This window comes from Halichoeres trimaculatus, unplaced genomic scaffold (assembly GCF_033239565.1).
Source record: "Halichoeres trimaculatus isolate MK-OKI-2021-1 unplaced genomic scaffold, fHalTri1.1 fHalTri1_scaffold_2, whole genome shotgun sequence".
NCBI classification, from domain to species: Eukaryota; Metazoa; Chordata; class Actinopteri; order Labriformes; family Labridae; genus Halichoeres; species Halichoeres trimaculatus.
Window position 1 is genome coordinate 9,421,042 of NW_027437180.1, and position 26,143 is coordinate 9,447,184.

The following is a 26,143-nucleotide window of genomic DNA, read 5'->3' on the forward strand; positions in this document are numbered from 1 at the left end:
TGGTGGTGAACTCCTCCACGTCAGTTGACAAACCATTACACTCCGCAGTGCTTTTGCACCCAAGTTGCGGCGTTGTTGATAAACAAATAATTCCTCTTTATGTCAATGGCCTGTTTTATATAATATCTCAGGCGTGGCCTGTAGTGCAACACAGATATAGCATGGACCACAGGAATTATGTAGTTCCTGGGAATGCTTTACCAGGAACTCAATGTCTATGGACCCCAAAGCTCATATTGGTAACGAGTTCTCCACTGCACTTGCTGCAAGCCCTCAGAAGATGGTCAAACATCGCTCTAACTGGGCAGGGGTAATCACACTGGTGTTAAAAATTAAGTTACTTGCAGCAAGTGTAAATTGCAAAGAAAGGGGCAAACTTTTTCCTGCACAAAGTGACATCACCTTACTCTTTGCCTGTGGTTTGTGAATTCAACAATGTTTTCCTGACTCTTGCACAATTTTTGTGGTTCCAGAAGTCATGCAATCTTTTATTGAATCAGGCGTTGTTGTTTTCCTTTGTTATAACCACCAGGTCTGTTTGTTTTGGACATGAGGGAATTCCTGTGGATATTTTGGCTCTGAGGAAAAACATGTAACACCAGAGATCCGTTTCAAGATTCACTTAGTAAGGTTTACACTCATTGAATAGATTGATACAACTATAAAAACATTGTAATGAGCATAGTGACAGCATGCAGGTTGATTGGGGCCCTGTTGACTTCAACGTTTAAAATAAATGAATCAAATGCAAAATTTTCTTCTGCTCCCAAACAGAGACATCAGCATCTTTAACTTCGCTGCAGCAGGCCAGGAGTGAAAAGGACAAACATGCTGGCAAATACTCGGCCAACTCTGAGGCCTAGTCTGTCCACAGCATACTTTCCACTAAGACACTCTGCAGTACGACTCTCTGGATGTATTAAACCACTGAGTGGAATTTCATCTGATCCTCATGTATTGGAGGTCATGTGTCTGGCAGAGCCAGAGATGGATGGGATGAGGTGGGGGGTCAAGTCCCGCTCTCTCTGTGCCCCACTTGGGTGACAATGAAGCATATTCTGGTTGCTAGCACAGAGTGATCTTGGTGGAGAGGTCAATATAAAGGCTGTATTCATCTGCTGTGGCTCGTCACAAAGAGACAGATACATCAGATCACAGGGGATTGGATGAAGGGATGGGCAGAGAGAAAGAGCAAGAATGAGCACAGTGACACTGAAGAATCCTGAGACACTGCTTCTTGTTCGTGTGCATGTGCTGTCGTGTCCGTCGGCCCTTACAGTGTCTCTGCGCGCTCATGTCGGTTATTAGCTTGAGTGCGGCTGTAGCAAGTGCCAAGAGGAGGTTTTCATTAACCTCATGCCGAGAGAGGGCACTACCTTGACTGCTAGCTCTGCTGCTCTGTGCGGTTTCTGCTCTCCTGGCACTGCAGTATAATCTTCCTCGGCCGTTTTGCTCCGCATCATACCGGACATGATGAGAGGTCGCTCATTAAGGAAATGGCCTGTTTTACAAGCTAGGTCAACTGTCCCAATCAAGCGCACTCTTTCAGGGGTGTAGTTAATCTGGAGTCTCTGGGGATGTCCGTGATCAGCTGTATGTAGCGCCTCTTTGTGGGCTTCTTTAACTGACATATCATCCGCTCCAACACGCCTGCATACACCTGCTTACCTCACACTGAGATATGATGAGCGCTATCGGCAGCAATCTGGTACTCCTCTTGAAATAAGAGTCGCTATCACTCATCCACAAACCACTTCACCCTCTCTCTGGGGGTTGACGCTCCTATATCTATAGGGTGGTTATTTTTAAATGACAGATTGTGTTTCACAGAGAAGAGATGGCTCCTGTTGGGCTCTTTGCTGCAGGATGGTGCTGTGGTTTTATTGCTCTGGTTTTCAGTTGTACTGCGGCAGAATGACGCGGCTTGATTGAGGTTGGATGAAGGTTCCGATATGCCCTTGGGGGACCAGAGAGGACACATGGATTTTGAGGCAGAGGGCTGAGAGCAGGAAGGGAGACGATGGACAGTGTTTCTATAAATAGCCGTCTCTTACCTTGATTTCTTGCTTAGCCCCCATTTTCTTTTTAACACAGTTTTACGTCTGAAAGTCAGAGCAGACAAGCCGAGCACAGTAAACCTCATACACAAGCACACTTAAAACTCTGTCACCCCCCGTCTATAGCTTAGCCTTGCAGCATAATCCCATTAGAATGCATTAAGCAGGGCATCTTAAAGTGATCCTTCTTCCCTCCAACGTGGGGAGAGGTCGCCGTCTTTCTTGACACGATGAGGAAGGGAGGGAGCGAAGGAGTATAGGAAGAGGATGGTGGTGCCGCTTTGGAGTCACATGACTAATTTGTGTCTGTTGCGGGGAGCACGGGCAGCTGGCCAGAGCCGTTCCTCCCTCTCTCCCCATCCCTCGCCGTGTTTCTCTCCTTCTCTCCCCCTCTCAAACACATGCATTTCTCAGCGAGCTAAAGCCGATTGCGTGCATGTGTTTTTGTACGAGTGACTGTTTTTTTTCTGCTCAGGAGTGTCAGAATCAATATGCAGTGACTTGCATGCCTTGTTGCTGACCAAGGGGCGTCTGCTGACCGCTAACCATGTCCCTCTTGTGTTGTTTCTCCCTCAGGGACTATGGCTCCAAGCGCAAGTCAGGTAAGTCACCTGTTTCTTTGAGTATCCCAGCTTCCCCTCTCCCTACTTGTTGCTCCTAATAGCTCCCCTCCTTCAGATCCAAGGCAGGATGTTGTGCTGCCTGGTGTATGACTCTGAATCTCTTCCTCTGTCTTGTCTGTTATCCATGTGGTGTCAATGTGTGGTTTGTTTACTTGTCCCGCTGCGGGATACTGACTAACTGTCGACTGCCATTTGGGATAGTTTCAAGAAACTGTCGAGCCCTCTGTTTGGCTGGAGATTGCAGGGTGGGGTTTTCTAATCGCCTGATGGTTCTGTAAGATGTCAAAACAGAGTGATTCATGTTTGTCGATAAAGGAGAAGTGGTGTTCTCTGATGTGACGAGTTGGACGTCTGATTGGGGCTTTCAGCTGTTCCACTTCCAGGCTTTTCCTGTGATACATGTTTGATAAACCAAGTCATTTTTGACATGACAGAGGAAAGACTGACTCTTTATAAATTGTAAAAAAAAGAGGTGTTTGCTTGTGATCTGTGTGGTCTTGTTTCTCAAGACTCAGGAGGCAAACACAAGCTGTAATACCAACATTAGATGCCACAAATGAAATTCGTTTTGGTAGAGAGTACAACCAATGACAGGTCCTGAACCCGTGCCACCGTACCCTGCACGTCAACATCCAAGCATGAGCCCACAAACCACAAAATAACTCTCTTGTTCAACTACGAGATTATTCATGCACTTCTTTCTGTCAAGGGGTTTTAGCCTCATTAGCTGTTTAGCAAATGTGTAGCTCTGACAGGGGAATTAGTGGGAGTATAGCTGAATTAAGGAGGCATTAGCACAAAATGCGTGACAAATATGCATTGGGAAACCTGTGTTTAGGCTCTGTGACTGAACAAACTGAGGGAAGTATTCGTCATTCCTCCTATACAACCTTCATTTCAAAGAAGACGTGATGCTGCGTAAAATGTTCAAGATAGATTTTTGAGGCTTGTCCCTGTTTTCATTTTAGTTGATGCCATCAACAGGTTAATAAAGACAGGATAGGAACAATAAAACACTTCAAAGTTTTGATATGATGAATAAAAGAAACACTAGGGAGAACCTCTCTGGTCACATCACTCCTCAGAGGTAAAGGAAAGAGGTTCACTGCTCTGTGTAGGAGACTGCATTACCTAACAGTGCAACAATTTCAGAAACTGGGCGTAATATCGCAAAGAATTTGAGTGTTTCTTCATCTGCAGTACATATTATCATGGAAAGATCCAGAAAACAACCAAGGCTGAAAACCAGCACTCCTTTGCAACATCTAGTCTGCCAGAAACTGACCTGAAGAAGGAAAGGAGCAGGAGCAGCAGCAAGAATGATGTTGAAGTCTGAAAATAGCAGCATGTAAGATTTCCACAACTGTGTTAGGCACCCAGTGAAAATGCTAAACAGCAATCCAGTGACAGACAAGACACAGACAATATGTAAACTAGGGATGGGTAGCACATTAGGTACTTTTATAGGTACTGACCGAATTCTGTCAAAAGTACCGAGTACCAATTCACGTAAAACCAAAAGGCACCATGTTTAGGTACCTGAATTCATCCTAGTGACTGTGAGGGAGTGGAAAAGTAGGTGATTTTCCATACAGGACATGAACACAGTATTGCCAGGTTGTTTGCTGAAGAATAAATATGTTAACTTGAAAAAAAATTATATATTATTGAAAAAACTGATATATTTTACCACATAATCACAAAAAAGTACCGTAAATTGGTGCCGTTGAGTACCGGTACCAATTGCCAGGTCCCCAGCATCTGCACCGAATCATTTCAAATGTGAAAGGTACCCATCCCTAATGTAAAAAAGTGGAAAAAAACAGGACTTTACATCTTGGCTAATACGAGCGGTACGCTGAGGCAAATACCGAACACCCACAGCTCGCTACGAAACTCCACTACACCTGTGATAAAAACTATTAAAGCAGACAACACTGACAGACACCTTAACACCTGAACTCCCAGAGTCAAGCAAAGGTCGGTTCCTGTTTGCACTTTTTTGCACTACTGACAGAGTAGTACTTTAGTTAAAGTTTCGCACATATTGATTTCACTTAAAAAGGAATTTTTTAACTTAATTTGTGGAAAGAAGTTCAAAAGTTAAAAGCTTATGCTGAGGTCATGTATGGATGCAAGTTATGAAACATTTCAACATGAACCTGCATTATTTTGTGACTCTGTTCAATAAACAAAAATCAGTCATTTTAGTGTTCTTAAAAGTGTTGTAGTAATCCTGTCTCGTCTTGATCTTGTGAGCTGTGCCTATCGTCAGTATAGACTTGAAATCCTTCCCCAAAGCAACACTCTGTAAACACAGTGTGTCGTTGTAACCATTGATGCAGGTAAAAACTGAACCATGCAAACGGGGAATCATACATTAACATGATTCAGCAATAATTCTCTAGTGAGAGCCTGTTTTAAGGTGGACTGAGGGGAGGTGGAAAACTGTCCTGTGGTCTGAGAAACCAAACTTGACATTTTGACTTTCTGTTGAACCAGCGTCTTACACGGCCTCTCTGTTTTGGAATTAAGGTTGGGGTTGGACATGAAGTCAGAAAAAGAGGAAAAGTGGAAAATAGCTTGTGGTTTATTGAAAATAAGATTCTCTTGCTACACATGCCATTCAAGACCACTTTGCCCTAATATTTAAATAATTTAGGGGTTGTGTTTGGAAACAGAGGGACATGGGATTCTTCTTTGTTTGCAGTTAGATTCTTCTTTTTGCACTTTTTACCCCACTGAATAAAAGTTTTGGGTAAGTTTTTGGACCACCCCCTGGAGTAAACAACTCTCAACATTGATGGTGAGTTTATTTTTAGACTGAAAGAAAAGAAACTTTGTGACCCTCCTGCCAGGGATTGATTTGTTGTAGCCCCTGAGGGTGTTTACTACCCGTTCAATTACATCCACATTCCTCCGAGTGATTTAGTTTCTTAGACGCTGATTGCTGCTGCAGATAAGCAGGCTTGTGTTATTTTCTCCACATGCTCACAAAACAGGTGGATTTCACCTTTTCCTGCCTCTGCTTTGACCTGAAGAAACATTAAATGCAACAAAGTGGACTTGAAAACTACACTTGAAGTTGTCTTGGTGTAAGATTTGAAGGCCCTCTATCCCCTAACAAAGGAGATATCAACTCGAGAGTTACTCTGTCAATGTTTGCAGAAGTTTTCTGAAAGAAAAGTTTTCTTTCTGTAGCTGCTGTTTCTGTGGAAACTTGTGAGGTGATTTGGAAGGCTTATCGTTCAGGGTTTAGTTCTACTAATAACCCTTTTTTAACCATTTACTACACCATTTACATCTTGCCACAAAGGGCTCCTAGTTTTTCTTGCAGAAGTAGGTTTTCTTTCAGATGTAGTTTTGAGGATTCTTCCCTGGTACATGTAGTTCACTGTTTGTTAAAATAAACCTTTTAAAGTGAAGAGAAGTTAGTTCAAAATGCATAAAGAAAAAGTCCAAAACACCTTGTTAGCACACACCGGGTTGTCTCTGGTACATGAATTTGTTACATGTCTTGAAGTTTTGTGTGATGTAGGTTTAACCTGTCAGTGCACTCATACTTTAACTAAAGAAACTGCATAAAAGCAGCAGGCAGATAGAAAAACACCTCTTAAAAATGTAAACAGTTGTATAATTTCATGACTCTGTTTTCAAATTAAGACTAATCATATAAAGATGCCATGTGCTCAAGGTCCAGAAACAGAGGAGCCTGCTTAGTTTCTCCTCCACCATGGTTGTTGACAAAGTTGATACCAGAATGTCAGCCGCTAACAGCTGATCCTGACAGTAATGATGTGCTTTGAAAGCCATGCAGTTTGTATATAGAGTGGAGGGTATCAGTGATGCTTGTGGCCCCAGGACTTTAAAGCCCTGTTTATAATCCACAATTTAAATGGGATTATCAGCACCAAAACTGGTTATTCCTTCATGTGTGGATCCATGGTCGGGTCAGATTTTCCAGAGGGAACATGAATGCATTTATGGCCTGAAAGTCCCTGATGGCAGTGAGGAGCGAGTCGACAGAGAAAGAAACAATATCTGTTTTTTCTTTGAAGAAAATGATTTCTTGGATTAATGTTGCATTGATGTTGGACACTGGAGCTGGACTGACAAAATGTTGTCAGAGCAGAAGAAAACTTAACAGGAGAGTGATAGAGCACTGGCTTACACAGGGGCTAATCTGTTTGTGCTAACATTATTCCAACCCACAGTCTGCAGTTATTCTGCAGTGGTCTGTTCAAACTTGAGAGTCTATCAATAAAATGAAGAGTGAGGTTACGTTAGCTCTGCTTGGATGCAGGATTCATTAACGCTACACCTTACCGACATGTCTCAGGTTGTCAGCACCAGGTTGTCAGCGCTATATACGTATAGCTACTAAACCCCAACCCTAACCCGAACTGAGAGTTAGCTTGTTGTCATGTTAGCCTATGAATATGTCGTAGCACCGGACTGCTTGTAGCTCTGCATTTAGCCGGCTACCTACAAACTTAAGCTTTTTTGTTGTCACGTTTCAAACAGCGCTACCTAACTGTACTGATAGATACCTTACCTTGCTATGTTGTAAGAAGTTGTCTTAAACAAATAAGCTGTGTTTCAAAACAAACACACACCTGGTTAAAAGCAAAGACTGCATAACACGTGGACCTAGTCTCACCGATGTTGCTGGTCTGTTTCTGAAACGGAAAATGAAGCCCATCAGCTATAGCGGCCATATTGGTAGTGGCAAGGGCTTCGCCTACAGCCATAGGGCCCCTGTCGGGCAAAATATTGGGCAAGCTTGCAATCTTTAATATCCTCTGAACTGCCAAGTTAGAAAAAAATGTACCCCCTGTACAGTATGTGGTGATGATGAAATTAGCGACTCAGACAGGAGACGCTTTTTGAACCAGGCTGTAAATAGTTTAACTTCTGCTTTGAAAACAGCTTTTTTTGGCTTGGTGTGTATGTGACTTCTGGTACTTCCAGAGCCAGCCTCAAGTGGACACTCCAGAAACAGCAGATATTAGCACTTCCTCATTGTCTCATATTCTTAGACTGGAGGTTGCCGCTGGGTTAAAAGTCACATCTTTACGACAGTGTATGTGAGACTCCGGGCCAGAAGATGGCGAGGCAAACAATTTAAGATAGATCCTCCTCATAGCATAACCCTTAAAAACCCATAATCTCTGAGCTTGTTGTTTCAGTTAGTAAGTCTTATCAGTCCTGTGATGTAAAGTTGTATCTTAGAATAAAAAGATCTGCATTGTGCATTTGATTCCACCAAAATGTAGTTTCTTTGACTGTCTCTGAAGAAATATCAGCTCGCTCCACCTCCTGCTGCAGGTCAGCCATTCTGCTTGCATGCTTACCAATACACCCAATGCACTCTTATTCTCAATATGTGGAACCATTTCTTTACGTAACTTGAATGTTTTCCTTTAACTATGCGTGTCTGGCAGTTCTGACTCTTGCAGCTCTCAGCATCCACCCTGCTGTTCTCCATTTCTCTCTGAACTCATTGTTGCTGCTGCTGTGGGAAACATAAATGCGTCACTTCCACTGAAGCAGAGCATTTCTCAGGAAACAGATGATGTTTTGAACGTAGAGAATAAACTAGGTTTGTGTTGACTCACCATTATGAAATACCAAGCCAGTTTAAAGAGATTAGCCAAAAGCAAGAAATGTGAGCAGCTGGTGTGTCTGAAATGTTGTGTGGACTGGCTATTTTTCAGTTTCTGTTCGGGGATTCTCATCACATGGCAGCCCCTCCAACAAAAGAGCGTTTAACAACACAATCTTGATGTGTGAGATTTGAAGATGAACATCTTTTCAGTGATTCCTAACAGAAAACAAACATTGATTCATCTAGCCTCAAGTGAGTCAGGGACGTAGATGTCAGACTTGTTTTTTTAACGGGGGTTCAGGTCCAGAGAGTTTCAGGGGTCATCCCCCCCAGCTCGGCGTTGCAGATGGAGCCTTTACTCCCCCATGCGAGGGCCAGATTTGGAGGGATCAGAGGAGGGTGCTGTTGGGGCTGCAGAGGCTGCAGGGGTTGAGCCTGTCAGACAGACTCTAGTTTGTTTACGTGGCACAGTGGATAAGATTTCAGCCTGAATGTCCAGGCATATTTACCCAGAGGAGGGAGGGAGGAGGACTGTGTCAGTGAGTGTATACGAGTGTTTTTACAAGTGTGGGTTTAGTGGACAGGGCTAGTTTGAGGACAGAACTGTTAAGCTGTCTTTGGTAATTAGAATCTGAGGGGCAGGCTGTTGTTCGTGCCATCAGGAGCTCCTCCGTCAGTCGACACATTTATATGACACTTACACCCTTCATTACCCGCCTCCAGACGAGAACCTGTAAGAGTGAAACATCCCTCTGTGTTGACTTTTACACACTTTACATCCCACTGAGCACTTAATTGCAGCAATAATAATGTCAGCACACTCTTATCGAATCATTGCGGAGGATACAGTAGAGTGAGTATTGATTCAGACAGAAAAATGATAACAGCTCGAGGCTTCGTGAAAATATGACAGAGAAAAAAGCTCACCTCCTGAGTGATACAAGCACTGAACCTCTGTGGTTCATCTCCATCCAGGAATCAGCTGTTCCGTCTTCCAGCTGTTTGTTAATCTGCGTCTTTTTGGGGCTTCTAAATCAGGGGTCAGTCGTGGTTAAAGGAATTTTACTGTTTGTTCCAATCTTATGACCCTTACAGCTCATCTCTTTGTTCATCCCAGCCTGCACACTTGTTCTAGTCAAACATATCCTACACTGTGAGTCTAAGCTGTGTGAAGCACAAACTGCTGTCTCTGCAGCCCACCTGTCTCACACCTTTCTTGCAGCAGTGCTTTCAGACATAAAAAAAAGAAAAAGAAAAAACTTTATAGAAACGTTAAATCTAATTTCTGACAGACTGGTTTGCTTTTGAGGTACTTTAGATCAGGGGTTCCCAAACTTTTTTGGACAACCAACCCCTTTTAGGTTAGACATTTTTCCAAGGACCATCTCATTACCATAAGATTGATTATCATAACATTACGCTACATTTGTACTTTCCAAGTAATTCATTTTGTTAACTTTGAGAAAATGTTGACTCTGCCGTGTTTTTTTGTTTTGAGTTTCTTTTTCTAATGTTGTGCTCTAAGAAGTGATAAACATATCACAGTCACAATCTCGTGGCACAAAGCTATATGTTTTTTTAATAATATAGCACACTTGTACAATATTTTTAAAATTATTCTGCGGACCCCCAAGCTATGGTTCGTGGACGCCTGAGGGTCCTAGAACCCCACTTTAGAAAACACTGCTTTTGATGGATCTGTATTAATTTGTTTCCCCTTATAACCAGAAACAAACTCCTCACAGGAGACTGTACTAAACATAGGCCTAGACTCAGTGATGTCACCCAATGGTTCCTGGAGGATCCCTATTTAAGTCAAAGGTTTCATTCACCACATTAAATATACTGACATCGATAACAAGTTAGTCTAGAAAGATTGGACAATCCTGGAATCAAACTCCTGGTCAGAGACATTTGAAACCACTTCAGTCCTGTTAGACTTGACTCCAAGTCCAAGTTCAATGAGAGCCCCTTTTTCCCGAGACGTCAAAAGCTCCTGTGTCATGTGATCAGTTTAACTCCTCCAGAGCTTCAGTAAGTGAGCTAACTGATGCAGGAGTACAAATAAACAATCTTAACATGAAGAAAAAAAAAAAACCCAATCATACAGTGTTGGTCAAGATGATTAGAACACTTGGAATATTTAACAGGTTTTAGTTGTTTTGTTGGACTGGCCACTTAAGTACCAATAAATAAAGTCATCATAATGCTCTATTTACCATAGAATAGAGCCATAATAAGGAGATTAACTTCATTTTTATGTATAAAGAAACATATAAAATGATGGACTGGACCCCTCAAGTCCACATTTAAACCTCATCCAGTGAATTTGGTTAAGTTGTAAAATAAACTGAATGAATTCTCAACAGCCAAAGTGGCATGATGCATTATGAAGCAAGGAGCTAGCATTCAGCCAACTGTAGCTAACATTAGAAATGCTACAGAAAAAAATAATCCTAAGGCAAAGTGGCAATATGTTGCGTCAAATACGATATTGACTTACCTTAAGACATGTAGAGATCTACAATTCATATGACGATGCGGGCTGCAGCACAGCTTTATCCAAAGAAGACTTTTTTCAACACTGCAGTTTGCTGAAGAAAAAAAATCTGACTATAACACAGGAGGAGGCTGATTTTTTAAACTAAAAAGCAAATCTTTAGGAGTCAAAGTTTCAAAGTGTCCTCAGTGGGCCTCTGTGTTGTGCGGGTCGGACATAAATAACCGTGTGAAGCTGGGATCCTCAGTTAGCTGTGAACTATCTTTTCCGTCAAAGAACCTCCCTTTGACCTGCTTTAACTCCTGCTATGATAAAGTGTTATAGATAACATGTTAGCTTAACTTAAGTTTGCTTAACCTGCCATAATTCATAACTAGCTGTGACGAGTGTTAAATCATTTTTGGTGTTTTTTTTAAATCAGATCAGTAAATCCACAGCAGATGAATAAACAAAGAGGCTCTGCACCACAGAACTAACACCACAGAGATCTGAGGTGATACCATCACACACAGACGATCAGCAGGGAGATTTCTGTGTCATTAAGATGAAAAAAAAAAACAAGCAGTGAAGGATAAAAAAAAAGACTATGAAGAGGACAAGGTGAAAGTTTGGATGGCCGTGAAGTGACAGTTCCTACCGTGGAACAGATGTGACCTGAGCTGTGATGTGACCCCACCCTGAGGCGAGCACCCTCACCGTGTCACTCTTCCAGCCTGGACTGGGACCTGTTTGTCATTGCTAACGGCTGTGATCTGTTAGCATTGTGTCAGGGCTGAGCTAAAAGGCCTGACACAATGCTAACCCTCCACCCCTGTTTGCACACAAATACCATTTGTCACTGCGAGCGTGGTGTCACAGTGAGAAGAATTGTTTGGTCTCTGCGGCTTGCTCCTCGTCTTTGTTAAACAGAGTATCAATACCAGTTAGCTCTGCCCGTGCTTTGACATTGTTAGCATCGGTGTCACTGCGCTTTTTCACAAGTGGCAAATCGATGTTGGTTAGCTGTAATTTGTTATTGGTTGCCTTTTGTCTTGGTGTCAGGTGACAATGTTTTACCATTTAAACTCCTGACTGTGTCTCTGCGTGGGAGCAGCAGCCTTAGCTGCACAGCTTCAGCATGGATCTGCAGGGAGCTTCAGCATTAATTTTTTTGTGGTTATCCATGTTTTTGTTTTAATTTTTGGATCTTCTGTCTGCTTTTTACAGTTTTGATCCTTGATACCTCATATATGACGCCTTTCCAGATTAATCATTCAGATCTGAATGTGTCAAACTGTTTCTTTGTCACTCTTCTTCCCTCTCTTTGCTTTTCTCTTTTTTCATTGCTCATACCCTTTAAAGATACACCCTCTGATACTGTTGGAGGTTCCCAAAGGGTTTCCTCAGACAGATGTTTGTTGAGGTGCAGAGTGACAGATTCCCACTTGCAGCCAACAACATAAATGAAAATAGAGTGTTTTCACATGGCTAAGTCACCTCCAGCTCAACCATGTTGGAGGCAATCTCGCAACAGAACTGAATTTTTGCTGCACTAATTGGTTGGACTGAAAAGAACATCATTTCATTTCCTTTTGACCACCAGATCAGGGTGAGGAGACCAAACAATTGTTCACAGGAGAGAGAGCATTGTGGTTAGCTATATGCTCCATCAGGGTTTTCAGGGCAATAATCTGTCATTAATCTCAACATTTGAGTCTGTTCACGGCATTTCCTGTCAGACAGGTCATGTTCTCTGTCCACAGCATCTTAAGATCTCACTTTAGTGAAAGTAAATACATTTTGATAGAGTATAACTTTGATCAAGAAGTAACTCACGGCAATAAATGGTACACAAGTCTTAGTGGCTTTTCTTAAAGTGTCAAAAAGTGAGCTTCTCCCAAATAACATCATTTATTCCATGGACCCCCCTCCCATGGAAAAGAAAGTAGTAACATCTATGTTTTCACACCTTTGGGTATATGATGAGTAAGATGCTAACTCCTCGTATGGGTCTCTCCCACTTGTCAGTAGAGCTGAATGACTTTGGAAAATAATATAATTGCAATTTTTGGACATTGAGCATGCAATCTTTTTAATTTTTTATTTTTAATTTATTTATCTATTCATTTATTTATTATTATTATTATTATTATTATTATTATTATTATTATTTATTTATTTATTTATTTAATTTTATTGATTAATTGATTAAATATATATATATATATATATATATATATATATATATATATATATATATATATATATATATATATATATATATATATATATATATATATATATATTTTTTTTTTTTTTTGGGGGGGGGGGGGGGTCTTTTGCATTATTCAATCAACATGAGCAATAGAATCCCTCAATAGTTTGACCAACACGACAAATGATTCTGTCAAAATATTATTAGTTCTTTCCTGTAGGCCAGGCCTACATTTCATGATAAAACGAGATGAATTCACATGTGAATTGATACAAATAACATATCTTTATTTAACCAGTGCACTCTGAGTAGAATACTAAATGATTTGAGGCATATTGACTTTTGTTTTGGGTTTTTTTGTTGTTGTTGTTTTTTTTTAAATTGCAACCTTTGCAACTTGAAAATTGCGTTTTATTACATTGCAATGTCCATTAAATTAGATCAATAGTCTACTTATCAGGCAAAATTTTTTCAAAATATCTGTCTTTTTCTTGCTGGCTGACCTTTACCATAGGTTTTAGTGTGCTCTGTGCGTTTTTCTACGTTTGTTGGTGGATAAAACGTCTTAAAAACACATTTTACCATGCACTTTTGTCTCCGTCCATTCATTGCTTATGCTTGTGTACTTCCAATGTGGCCGCACATCCAGGTAACTACCAAAATCGTGATGTCAGTGTAAACACTCAATAGCATTTTGGTTGAACCCTCTGCCATCAGTGTATGAGTGCAGTATGAATGCGTCATAAAGAGGTGTGAATGTGCTGTAAGTGTCTAAAGACCAGAAACCCACTGTGTAAGTCCAGTCATCCCTAAAGTTTCGTCAGCAATCAGTTAATGTTATGTTTAATCTACAGATTCTTTAAAGCAGATTCTTCTCCTCTGATACTCCTCAGGCCGTCATGCTGATGGATTCAGGTGTCTCTGGACTGTGACAGACTGTGAAGTCTGCAACAGAAACTTTTCTTTCAAAACACAAGTTCTTAAGTGTATAGAAAACAAGACAGCCAATTAATAACCCCCCTACCCCCTGTGCCAAACCCCATCCTGGAAAGGACTTGAGAAATGCTATCTTTCACTCTTTCTCGACTCTCAATTGCAGGGTAATGTAGATGTTTCAGGGTCAGTTCTTGGAAAATTACACACAGCAGCAAAGGGGTCAGAGAAAACACTGCTGGTTTGTAGCATCATCAGCCAAACCTGAAAAGAATTAACCATGTGTGTGTGTGTGTATGTGTGTGTCAGCATGGAGGACCCAGAGCAGGGAAGAGAGTTAATATCAATCAGATGTTGAGGGCTACACTGAGAGCGGCCGGGCGGGTAATAATCACAGTAGGGCGTCAGTGAGTGGAGGTTGACCCTGGCTGACCTGGGACCAGCCTGTTCCCCTCCCTCTGGGGCCAACATCAATCCAGCAAAGCTCCTGAGCCCGGGGTGGGTAGCAAGAGAGGATTTGGCCTTTATTATCTCACGTGAGTCAGGGCAGAGGAGCTGCCGGCTTCGCTGCAGGGGCTGTGCTGTTTGTGAGGCGTTCAGACTCAGTCTCTTCAAAATAATAGTGGATTATTTAGGGAACCACCCTGTTAAAGATTGAAGATGTTGATCCTGAAACTTTTCATAGATTTTTAATGTTTTCACAGGCCCTCAAGCGATAATAAAAATTGCAATTGTTGGATGTGATAAACTCAAAATTAAGTGCAAATAAAAGTCAGGGTTTGGATTTCTGATTCGGAAACATAATCTATTTCCCCGGGCAAAGTTTGGAAGGTATGCTGAAAGTGCTTATTAAATAAAGATGTATCAAAGCCAAACAAAAGCAAAAACTGAAGGTTTAAAGTCCCAGTGGTCAATAAGTTATCATCAGGTACAGCCAGCAAGAGTATCAGAGCTTTTTACACCCACTGAACCTGCAAATGAGACAGAGACGTTGTGCAACCGCCTTAGGGGGTGCGTAATGCCTTTTATATTCAGACTATGAACAAATCCACAAGTCCATGATTTCAAAATCATAAATAAAAATAGAAGTTTGATTTTCAATAAAACTGTGCAAACAGAAAATGTTGAAGACCCCCAAGGTGACTTAACCAGGCTAATAACAGAATAATATTAATTTAGGAAACAGTAATATGTGCACATAATGGGTCAAGTTTAAAATTTATTACCTAAGTAGTGTTTTGGACTTTTTTGTCTACTTCTGTCAGTGTTTTGATTAGCCTGTTGGTGTTTAACCACAGTTGCCAGTCTCTGGTACCACTGTTTTGGGAATTGTGGGCTGAAAAGCACAGACTTTATAAAGTATGGATGTAGTCTCTGTAATGTTACCCGTCTGTTTCTGAACACAGTAGTGAAACTCTTCATTGGTGGGGAGGCTGTATCAGATTTGCTGACTCAACAGGTGGACTTTGAGCCCTCACGCTAACAGCTATAGGGTGCCAGACCTGTCAGTCACGTGAGCTGAGCCTCTGATTGGACAAACTTGTGATCTCATTATCCTCTAAACTGCTGAGTTAGGAAAAAAAGATCACTGCCTGTACAGTGTGCGCCAACTGTTAAATAGGCGATTCAGACCTGAGCTGTTTTGGAATCGGGCTGTAAATAGTTTTTGTAATGCTGTAGAATTCCATTTTTTGGCTTGGTGTTAATGTGGTTTCTACTCGTTCTTCAGTCAGCCTCATGCAGACAATCGATGAACTTTAGCTTTTAGCACTTCTGCATAGGCTCCATTTAGTCAGTGTTACCCCTTGATAAAAGTTTGGGTAGCTCTGGTATTAGCCAAAAAGGATCATTGTGCTTGAGTGTCATTTGCATACATTGAGGATGGACCCTAAACATCTATACAGGACAAAATAGGCTTTTACAGTGGTGACCAAAATTATTTTTACTGTTTTTGTTGAATTTAACATTAAACAACCCCCCTCCCCACTCAAAAAAAAAAAAAAATCTTGAAAGTCATCATTATGCTCTTTATACCATAGAATAGAGTCCAGACCTCAACCCCACCCAGCAGATTCGGGCAAGTTGGACTGTAAGTGGACAGATCTATTGAACATTCAAAGGAAAACATTTGTCTGGAGTTGCAAAAGTCATGGGATAACATTAGTGTTAAAATTCTCAGAAAATATACTGACATTATGCCAGAGACATGCTGGTGTAACTGCTGTAAAAGGTGGACAAACCAAATATTGAAGTTAAAAGTAGATAAAAAAAAACAGTAGGGCTCACTTTATGAAGCAAAAATCTGCATAAGTCATGATCAGGATTTGGAGTCAAAAAATATCAGTACAGTTTGATCTGTCAGGTGTTCTGATAATTTTGGCTACCTCTAAAAGGAAAAACTAGGGTTAAATTAACCTTGAGTTGTTTGTGGCTCAACCCCTACAGATACAGTCAGTGCCGCTACACACAACAGAGTGGTCTAACATTTTTATCTGGATGTGCTGCTCTCTGCTGTAAAAAAAGCTAAATTGAGACAATTAAACATGTCACTTCTGTCATAAATAGGCTGAACAATAACAACCTGCTAGGACATGTCCTCTCCTCTCCAGATGATCTCATGGTTGGACCATAGACTGTATAAAAATATGGACGTCCGCTTTCTCAGCTCAAAGTGAGGTCTCCACAAAAACTGCTCCCCCTGGTGGCTGGCTGCAGTATAGGTTAAAAAATCTGTCTTTCCAGCCATTCCAGATGGGCTGTGATCAAACTTTAAAAAATTAATAGTCCTCATAGAAATGTTTCTCACGTCCAATTGTTGTGGTGTTTGGAGAAACCATTTGGCTGTCTTGTATTCAAGTCCTCTTTGTTCTGAAGAGTTTCGTTTTCATTAGTTATACGAGGTTAAACAACAAGGTTTTACGCAATGATGATAGACAGCTGCCGTTCTTGTGATTTTTTTTCGGGGATTGTAAAATATGTCTGGAGGTAGAGTCAAGAAGTGATTACACTCTCGAAAGACAAAAAAAATATATTTTTGTCACCCAGCTCCACTCAGATTCTCCCCTCGTCGTCTCTACTGCGCAGACTCTGGCTGCAACTGCTGCCAATGGCTGCACCTGTGATGGGGGAATTTTGGCTTCAAAACCATACAGTGGTAGATGATGGAGACACACTGTCCACTCTATATACAGTCTATGGTTTGGACTGATTGATCTCTGTGACGATGAGAGCACACTGCACAGCTCTGCACTGAGGAGTGGAGAAGCTGGTGGGACATCAAAGCAGCATCAGAGCAAGCCTTATGGGCGTATTTTCAGTGTCATTAGAGCAACATGCTGCGTGAGATGGACTTTAAGACACAGCAGATAGTGAGGGCAAATTAAATGATGCACAATTTCAGTCCACTATCCATTTGTGAGCTCCCTCTGGAGACTTGACCAAGCATTTCAGTGCTCGCGCTTTCACATGAGTAAGACTTTCCTCAAAGTATGCAGTTGAGTCAAAGCCCTTCGTGATTGGCTGATTTTTGATAGAGCTTCCCACTTAAATGTCCCGATTTATGGCATCTATGAAAGTCAAACTTGAAAAAGATGTTTAGGGTTGAAGAGACCTATGGTTTAAAGATTGGGTGCTGAGTGTTGGATTTATGGAAGAAAGTTGGTCTCTTTTTCAGCCAATCACAGCGCAGTAGGGCAGGACTTCATTTCAAAATCTTCATGGAAAAGAAAAGATGTTATTAGACATATTTAAACATCTCTGTGCTATGGTTCTGTGTCAAACCCTCTTGGGTTAACAACCCTTTTTTGTCCCGAAGTGGTGAAGCCCCATGTTGGCAGACACTTCCTGCTAAGGTGACAGCTGCTCTGTATGAATCTTATCAGGTCAGATAGCCCTCAAATCAAGCTATAAATCGTAATCTGTGGAATATACCAAGGCAGTTAAATCTGCTGCGACCCCAAGTCTTTGTGACAAACCTCTTCTCCCTGAGTCGTCTCTGATGCATGGCGTTTAATTTCCTGGTTCGGGGCAGAGATGTTTTTTAAGGAGAGGAGGGGGATGTGGTCGACGCCCCTCTCAGACATTCCAGGAGGTCTGCACAGAGGAAAGGAAATGTAGGCAGATACAAGGGGATGGAGGACAGGGGATCATGGGAAGGGTGGAGTGAATGTTTAGGAGGCAGAGTGTGAGTGTGATGTTTGTAACCATCCAGTATCTTGTCCTGGGATGCTCTTTATTCCCTCCAGCAGTGAAACTTTTAAACACTGCCCACCACTTTGTGTAATAATCCCAGAGGAGCAGGCCCAGACTCTGGTTCAGAGCTATTTTTGCCTCCACCTCTTTATTTTTAGAGTTCAGTAGGTTTGATAAAGGTGTGCTTTGCCATACTGCTGCTTCTGCATGCTGTCAAACTGAATAATCTCTCTCTGCTTCTCTCCTTCCTTCTCTCTGTCTGCAGTATGGATGTACGGCTTTACAGACAGCCCGAGGAAAGAGGCCTCAGGTAGCTTTGTGTGTCAATGTCAATATGTTGAATTTGCATGCACTACTGTGCTTGAGTGGCTGCATCCCTTTTGATTTTTTTTTTAGCTTCTCTCCACACTTGAGCTTTTTCTCGACATCTGCTTTGCATGCGCTGTCATCAACCTCTCCTCCCGCCCATCTGCTCAAATTCAGCCTTGCTCTCTTCCTCAGCACTCTGTCCATCCATCTCTGCAGGCCTTGCTGGCCAAGACAACAGCTGGGCACGTAGCCAGAGAGTGAGAAACATGGACCTCAGGTCTGCATGTGGCGAGGTGTCTTAAACTCAAATGAGGTGTCAAGTCTGGTTCTGTACATTTGCTCGTGACACTGGCCGTAGATCAGTGCCTGTGACCTCATTCAGCTTTGGGTGTGAAGAAATGATGAGTCGCGAGAGGAAAAGTGGGATTGAAAATGTCTCCTTTGTAAATAAACATCACTGAAATCAACGTCATATTCCTGCAAATGTCAACAGATTGTAGACTCAGAAACTCACTGGAGGTTCAGCACATCTGTTGAACATTTAGCCAGTCGTCTTAGCTGTAATTCACTCATTGCTGTGGAAATACACGATGTGTTGTTTCCTGCTATTCAGGCAAGTTAGAAACCCAACCCCCCTCATAAAGACTTAACAAAATCAACTTCTCCAGCAAAAACAAAGCAATGGTGTAATAGTTCACTTGAGTTGTTTATCACCTTTGGAGAATGAGAAAAGCAGCTGAAGAAGCATGACCTTAAGGCTACACCCAAAAAACAGAATGCACTTAAAAACAAAATTTAATACCATGACCAGCAGCACAGAAATTATCTTCATATTGCAGTTTTTCTTTTCAGTCTGTAAATAAAAGATGGAGAACTGTATAGCTATGCATCAAAACCCAAAGTGTGAGAACAGAAAGTTACACCAACTCTTATTGTTTGCATTTCAACATCAATTTTTCTTTTCTTTTCTTTTTTCGAAGACTTCATGTTGATTCAGGGAGTAAGATTTTTTACTCCCAAATCAACTCAACAGAAAGGGTAGGTAAAAATATTGAATAATCTTTGCATCCAAATATTTTCCTGCCCACTTCAATGCGATTCGACAAATCCTCTGAATTGATTCACCTCCTTGCCAGTGTGGGGCGCTGTTTGTGGTATTCACATTTTATTGATGGAGGCCGTACCAGACCAAACAACAAGGAAATGGAAACAAGAGCAAACAGCAGCAGTGCAAAGCCAGCTTTAACTTTTAAGTCTGATGGTTGGGCTGTTTTATTGCTCAAAAATGTGCTCTGATATACCACATATACTCACATGGGCCTGAATGTAAATATTTAAAAAATTGTCAACAGAAACTTGACCTTCTTGAGTATTTCTACTCTTTACTGAATCGTCATTGAAGGATTCAAAAGGATCAAAATCAAATTGAAATTGAATCTTCAGGTTCTTAACAATACCCAGTCCTACTGCACAGTATTGATTTCAAACTGTATCAGTGTAAGTATCAGTTTCCATCTCTGTTGGCTCTATTGAGAAGGATCTCGTATCAGGATTTTTTGTTCGACAATACCAAAATCATGACTTTTTGTCAAAAAATCTTTTTTTTTTTTAATTCCAATTCTTCATTTCACTCTTTGTTTATAAACCGGATTGGAAAAAAAGTTTCCACTTTTCTCCAGCAGAGGGTGAAATGTTTCTGGCTCACATGATTTGCATTTTATGGGAAAATATGGCTCCTGATATAGTCTGTAGACATTATCATCGTCATTTAAGTTTTTCACATGGTCTGATGTTAAAAAAGAAAATGAAAAATCGCAGAAATCGTAATTCTCAAAGAATTGCAATTTGAATTGAATCGGAACCCCAAAAAACGTAATAGAATAGAATCATGAGAATAGCATATTGTCACAGCCCTAATAAATATTTTTGTCAAATTTGATGAATAAAATTACTTAAGAGCCATATCACCATATTGCGTTACTAGGAAGTTTACTGGTTTGATTCCCTGGCCAGGCAAGGTTCTTAATGTGTGGAGTTTGCTTGTTGTCTTGGTGCATGGACGGGTCCTCTCTGGTTTCCTCTATCAGTCCAAACAAAAAGTCTCACCATCAGATGGATCACTCTATAAGAACCACAGGTAAAAGTGAGTGATTTGTTGTTTCTAAATGTTAGTCCTGGGATTGGCTGATGACCTGGTCAGGGTGAAACCCACCTTGCACCCCAAAGATAGCACTCCTGTTACCTAGAAAGACAAACATGTTAGAGACGATTGCTGGATGGTTTTAATTCTGGAACTTCATGTAGAATTTTCAAACTAACACTTTACAATGTTTGAATACAAAATTTTCCCTGTGAGACTTAAACATAATGCCTGAGTCAACTAAGTGTTAGATTTTACCTCAACGAGAGTGACTCCAATTCTGTCATAGTGTAAAACATTTCGCACTTTTAAAAGTGTAGTTTTAATGTTATCTATTGTTGACCAGTATGGACATTTTGACCTTCACTGTGAAGTTAGAGTGGAAAAAAACATTCCAGAAAAAAAGAGGTATTTTATAAATACATATTCACTCATTGTACCGGACAGACATAACCAACCTTTGTATGTAAATATGTTGACCTTTATGCTTTAACCTTTAGAAACATTTAGCTTCAGTTAGACTGTGTCTAAAACAGCTACGGTTGTATTGGCTGTAATGTCGGTCTGGTTTTCAGTCAGCTTCCTCCTTCAGCCCTCAGTAAAGCATCATGAACAGTGTTTGCCGTTTGTGGGAAGAATTTCAAACAAGTGGAAAATGTGATTGTTGGACTCTACAGAGTCCAACTATTGCAGGCGACTAACTCAATGTTATTACGCTGTCTTCTGCTATTAGCAAGTGCCAACTTTTTGGGGGGCCAGTTAACCACCATTAACATTACCTCCTTTCCTGATATCCACACCACAGCAGTAAGTCATGAATTAGTGATGCAGAGTATCAAATTTACAGGTAAATCAGTTTAAAGCTGTGTGTATTTTTTCAGATATTGCTCTGTAGCTCCGGCATATTAGAAATTGTGTTGATCAGGACAAATTCTGTTCTTGTAATAGTCAGCTGAGAGTCAGGTAAACTTACGGCTGTGCTCTCTGAAAGTCAAAGGTAGTATAACTCATAGCTTTAGATCACACAAACATGAGAGTTTACAGTATAGCTCGGACCCAGCCCGTTATAGGATCCTGTAAAACCTGTAGCCTCAGATCAAACCCAGGGAGTGTCAGGAGTTCATCTTGGATTAAAATCTCTCACTGGGAAATCCTGCTGTATCTGAAACACTGCAGACAGCGAGCAGCAGGTCTTTAGGACTCCTGTTATTTCTCACCAAGGTGTGGTTGCCATTACAACAACATAAAGCCTTTAAATAGCTGTATCTGCGCCGCTTTATTACCTCAGGCTGACTTTGATTGCTCCCTGTATCCAGGCTGCTTACATTCTGGGCAATATGTTCCTGTTCTTTATTTGGCCTCCTGGGAGAGTGTTAGAGGAAGGCAGAGATGAATGCCCAGCTTCACTCAGTGGGGAAGTCGGGTTACGAGCATTCTCTTGGTGTTCCCCGCTTGCTTATTCGAAGAACAACATGTAGAGATGCTTAATTGTTTGTAAAGCACGGCACGAAAGCTGTAGCCTGCGTTTCATTTTATTAAGCTGTTTGAATGCATGACTGCACCGCAACCTGTTTAATAGCCATAAAATCATTACATGGCCCACTGTGTTGACTCTGTGTGTAGGTTTGGGATGCTTACTCTGAGCTCTGAGTTTGGTTAAACTTTTTTTGAAATCTCAAAGGACTGTGACAACCCAACATTCAGAACATGTTCAGTTCCACTCTGCAACACAAACGCTTTTCAAGGTCTTCTCCCATTAAGTGAATGACAAAGAGGCTGACGGAAGAGAATTTATTATCTGAGATGCAGGCGACAGTGAAAGATGGGAGATCTGCTGACAGAGTTTAATACTTTTTCATCTGCTAATCAGAAGACACGCACTCGTGTCTTCACTTATCGGAGGCTAATCTCAGTATTGTGTCATTGTTTGAGCTGCAGTGTCTTCTGGGGAAATGATAAGTGAATGCTTATTCCAATATTACATGTGGCATCTTGGTTGAGTTGAAGGTGCTTCATGTAATGTTGAGTGTAGGAAGGGTTATTAAAGCACCACAAGCATGAGAAGGAGTCATTTGTTGTGATCAGAAGAATATGAAATGGCTCACAGAAATTATTTTGGTAACGCTATTTCTGTCTTTGACATTACGCAGTGACAGTTTTTATAAAGACTCAAGCTTAGGGTGAGAGGTTTGCATGGAAATATCATGACAATGTTTGCAGAGCCCACTTATTTTCAATGGGGCAAATATCAAACCCATAATATCAGCTGAAATACAAAGGTCAGGCTCCTTTTCCCATTTCTGTTTGAATAACATCTCTTCATGTCCGATAAGAGTCAACCAGGTACAAACCAACCAACCAACCTGCCAAAATGCTGGCTTAACATCATTGGCCCTATCAAAGACTTTTTGTTTAGCCTGTCCCTGCTAATGCAAATGACCTATAGCTAAGCCACGCCCCCTCCACTCACTCTGACAAACAGTGAGCATTCAGTGATGGGCCTCTATGGCAGGTGTAACAGTAGGAGTCATTTCACAGGAGGCCACTGATAATTTTTGTAGACAGAAAGATCACATATACTCAAGGAGTCATCAGAAGGGTATAAAATACTCTTTGGAGGGATGAATTAATCATTTTATTGTAGAGGAGGTCAATAAAAAGCTCAGTTGCGAGACAAAATTTACAGATCCAAGTGATAAATGTGATAAACCACATCTTGTTGCCATCACCGTCTCCACTGAATGTAGTGACGATGGGGTCTTCTGGTATGACTATGAGAAAAGTATAACGTTTTTTAAACAGAGTGTGTCTCTGTTAGTTTGGTGATATGGTGCTTACATTGAAACATTCAGCAGAACATTTGACAACCTTTGTTGCTTTTACAGATAAGCTAATGAAGCTAAGATCCAGAAGCTAATATTAGCTTTACTAGAGCCCTTTGGACAACAGCTAACAATGATGTACAGTCACCAAAGGGCAAAAACTAGAACAAAATAGGCCAATGAACTCCGAACAAACAAAGAGACATGATGAACAACACAGCTAGAAGCTAACAATAGGCTAAGTTTGTATAATGTTAGAAATTCATCTTTTACCGCCTATCCAGTGTTAAGGTGTTCAAGATTAATATTTCTTTCCAGCTAAATTATGGTTTGTTGCCTGGAATACAATGTTGACCTGCCTCAGAACAGATGGAGACATCCTTGTTAATTTTATTCACTTTCAGTTGATGTTATGGTCTACTGCGCAGCTTTATCTAAAAAAAGACACTCTTCTTCGTTGAGATGTGGCTGAGGGAAGGGTAAAAAATACACCTGTCACCCAGCCTCTCAGGTAACCTTGAGTCTGATTTTTGTGTAACATGTTAACTTTTTTTGTTTGTTTTTTTGTTTTGAGGGATGCTTTCATACCTTTTATTAGACAGTAGAGGGCAGTGGATAGAGCAGGAAACAGGACAAGAGTGGGGAGTGACATGACAGCAAAGAGTGAGGCCACAGGCTGGATTTGAACCCAGGCTCGTCGTAGACCATGTACATTGTTTGACCAGTTTTAGGCTTTAAATCTCGAAAAAACATCATAAAGCTGAATGAAAACTAACTTACTGCACTGAATTTCAATGGACATTTGGGCAGAGAACGAGTGTATGAGAACACTCTGCGATTGGCTCATCGCTTTGGAGGGAAAGACTTAGCCATAGGTCAGTTTTTTTTGCAAAATAAAACAGAAATCTTTTCATTTTTGGTCTTTTCAAATGCACCCACACAGCTGTTCTATTGAGGATGTAATTAAGCTTCTAATTCATGAAGCTAATAGTTTATTGTAGTCTTCTTCAGCAATGCACAACAGTTGCAATGGAGTCAAAGTCAGAGTTGATGGTGTGTGTGAGAGCACTGACGGTTGTAACATGAGGCTAGGTGTTAAGTCTTAATTGGTCTTTTCTTCTTTAAATGTGCTGTAAAACTTTCTGTACTCCTTCTCTATGAGAAACTTAGCTGGCACAGGGTTAAAGACTTAGGAAAGCAAAAAAAAAAAAAACTCTTTCTGGGCTCATTAATTGCTTGAAGTTATACTTAAATCATCTCTGAAGTGAAGACGTAAAGACCTCTGATGGGCTGCATGCTGCAGGGCTCGTGAGCAGGTTGTCAGGCACGATTCAGCTGCCTGGCTGTTTTTGCCAAGAGACTCAGGGGACATTGTGCAACATTCTGTTTGTGATTTGACAAATAATTCAACATGTTAATTACTGAGCTCTGGAGTTACTTGTAGACATATTTTTTTAATTTGGTGAAGAGCCAGTTTCTCTTGCTTCCTGTCTTGATGCTAATGTAGGCTAAACCACTCCTGGCTTTGAACAGGAGATCTGTTTTTATTTTTTCAACTCTGGAAAAGGAAAAAACAATTTCTAAAACTGTTTTCCTGCAACGAGTGACTCAAGATGCCAAAGTCAACATCTTTAGTAAGCAAAAAACTTCAGCAGTCAGACATAGTTCAGACATGAGTTGTTCCTCGTTGTTTTGTGACTTTCTTTATCAGTCACATGTCAGATCTTCTTTAAATCCTATTAAAGTCAGTGTTATTGTTTTTTGATCAGCACATTAGCATCAAGTGTTGATGTTAAAAATCACACTACAGTTGTAGCTGTTGAGTACTGGCAGATGAGTATTTGTACGGAGGCTGTGTGTGGGCTACAAAAGGTGCATGTTCGTTTACAGGGTTGAAAATCATGAGTTTGATTCTCTTTAACATCAAAACAGTGACCTTGTATGTGATCGCCTGGTGTAACAAATTTTTATTTTATAAAAGAGCACCAAATGTACAGTTCTCATCAGAAACTGTAGTGTAGCAGAGCTCGGTGTGTTCGGTTTTCACAGGAAAACTTCAAACTTAGGAAACACATCATGGTGTGGGTTGAAATAATAGCTCCATGTTGACTTTTTGTGTCAACACTGGACTCGAACGTTGGTCTCCTGGGTGGACAGCCAGTGTTGTTTGACTCATCCATCACCCCAACAACCAGATATGAGTAAGAACAGAGAATAAGAACAGACCAGCTCTGTAAAGATGAATCATATCTTCATTTTTTTTTATCATTCACATCATTGGTGAGTTTGTTCTTATCACTTCTTGTTCTCTGTTTCTGATCATATGACGGATACAGCCGCACTGAAAACCTTAAACAACAAACACTGCAGGGTTGCTAAGTGAAATCTGTCCCCTTGATTCTGCCGTGTATGATCTCAGTGCAGCCAAACAGAGTCCACACGCCTGCAGCTCCCATCATAAATGCATCATGTGAAGTTAACAGATGAAACCACTGCTGGCGCTGAAAAGGTTAAACATCACAGGGAAGGAGGGAGAGAAAACAGAGCAGCCTAACCCCAACTGAAACGCTTTCTTCTTTTGTTTCACATAAACATGGACCCAGCCTCCTTCCCTCTTTCTCTCCCTCTCTCCTTCTCTTTACTCCACTCATATGTTTCTATTTAAGGCCAGCAGTGCCGACTTCCATGATTGGTGTGTTCACCCCCCTCTCTCCACTCACTGTCCAACGGCTGTGTCCCACAGGCAGTGGAGGGGAGGCCTTTCCT

The 26,143-nt window shown here is 41.1% G+C and overlaps 1 protein-coding gene across 3 annotated transcripts in view; it reads left to right on the plus strand.

Annotated features, from left to right (window-relative positions):
• Positions 1-26,143, plus strand: part of sh3pxd2aa (SH3 and PX domains 2Aa) — a 205,289-nt gene that overhangs the window by 105,829 nt on the left and 73,317 nt on the right. For 2 of the 3 annotated variants that reach the window (XM_074684204.1, XM_074684189.1), the window contains exons 6-7: positions 2,634-2,659; positions 18,372-18,416. In XM_074684204.1, coding sequence (XP_074540305.1) covers positions 2,634-2,659; positions 18,372-18,416 — 71 coding nt within the window. The remainder of the gene's footprint in view (positions 1-2,633; positions 2,660-18,371; positions 18,417-26,143) is intronic. The other variant, XM_074684197.1, reaches the window with a different exon arrangement.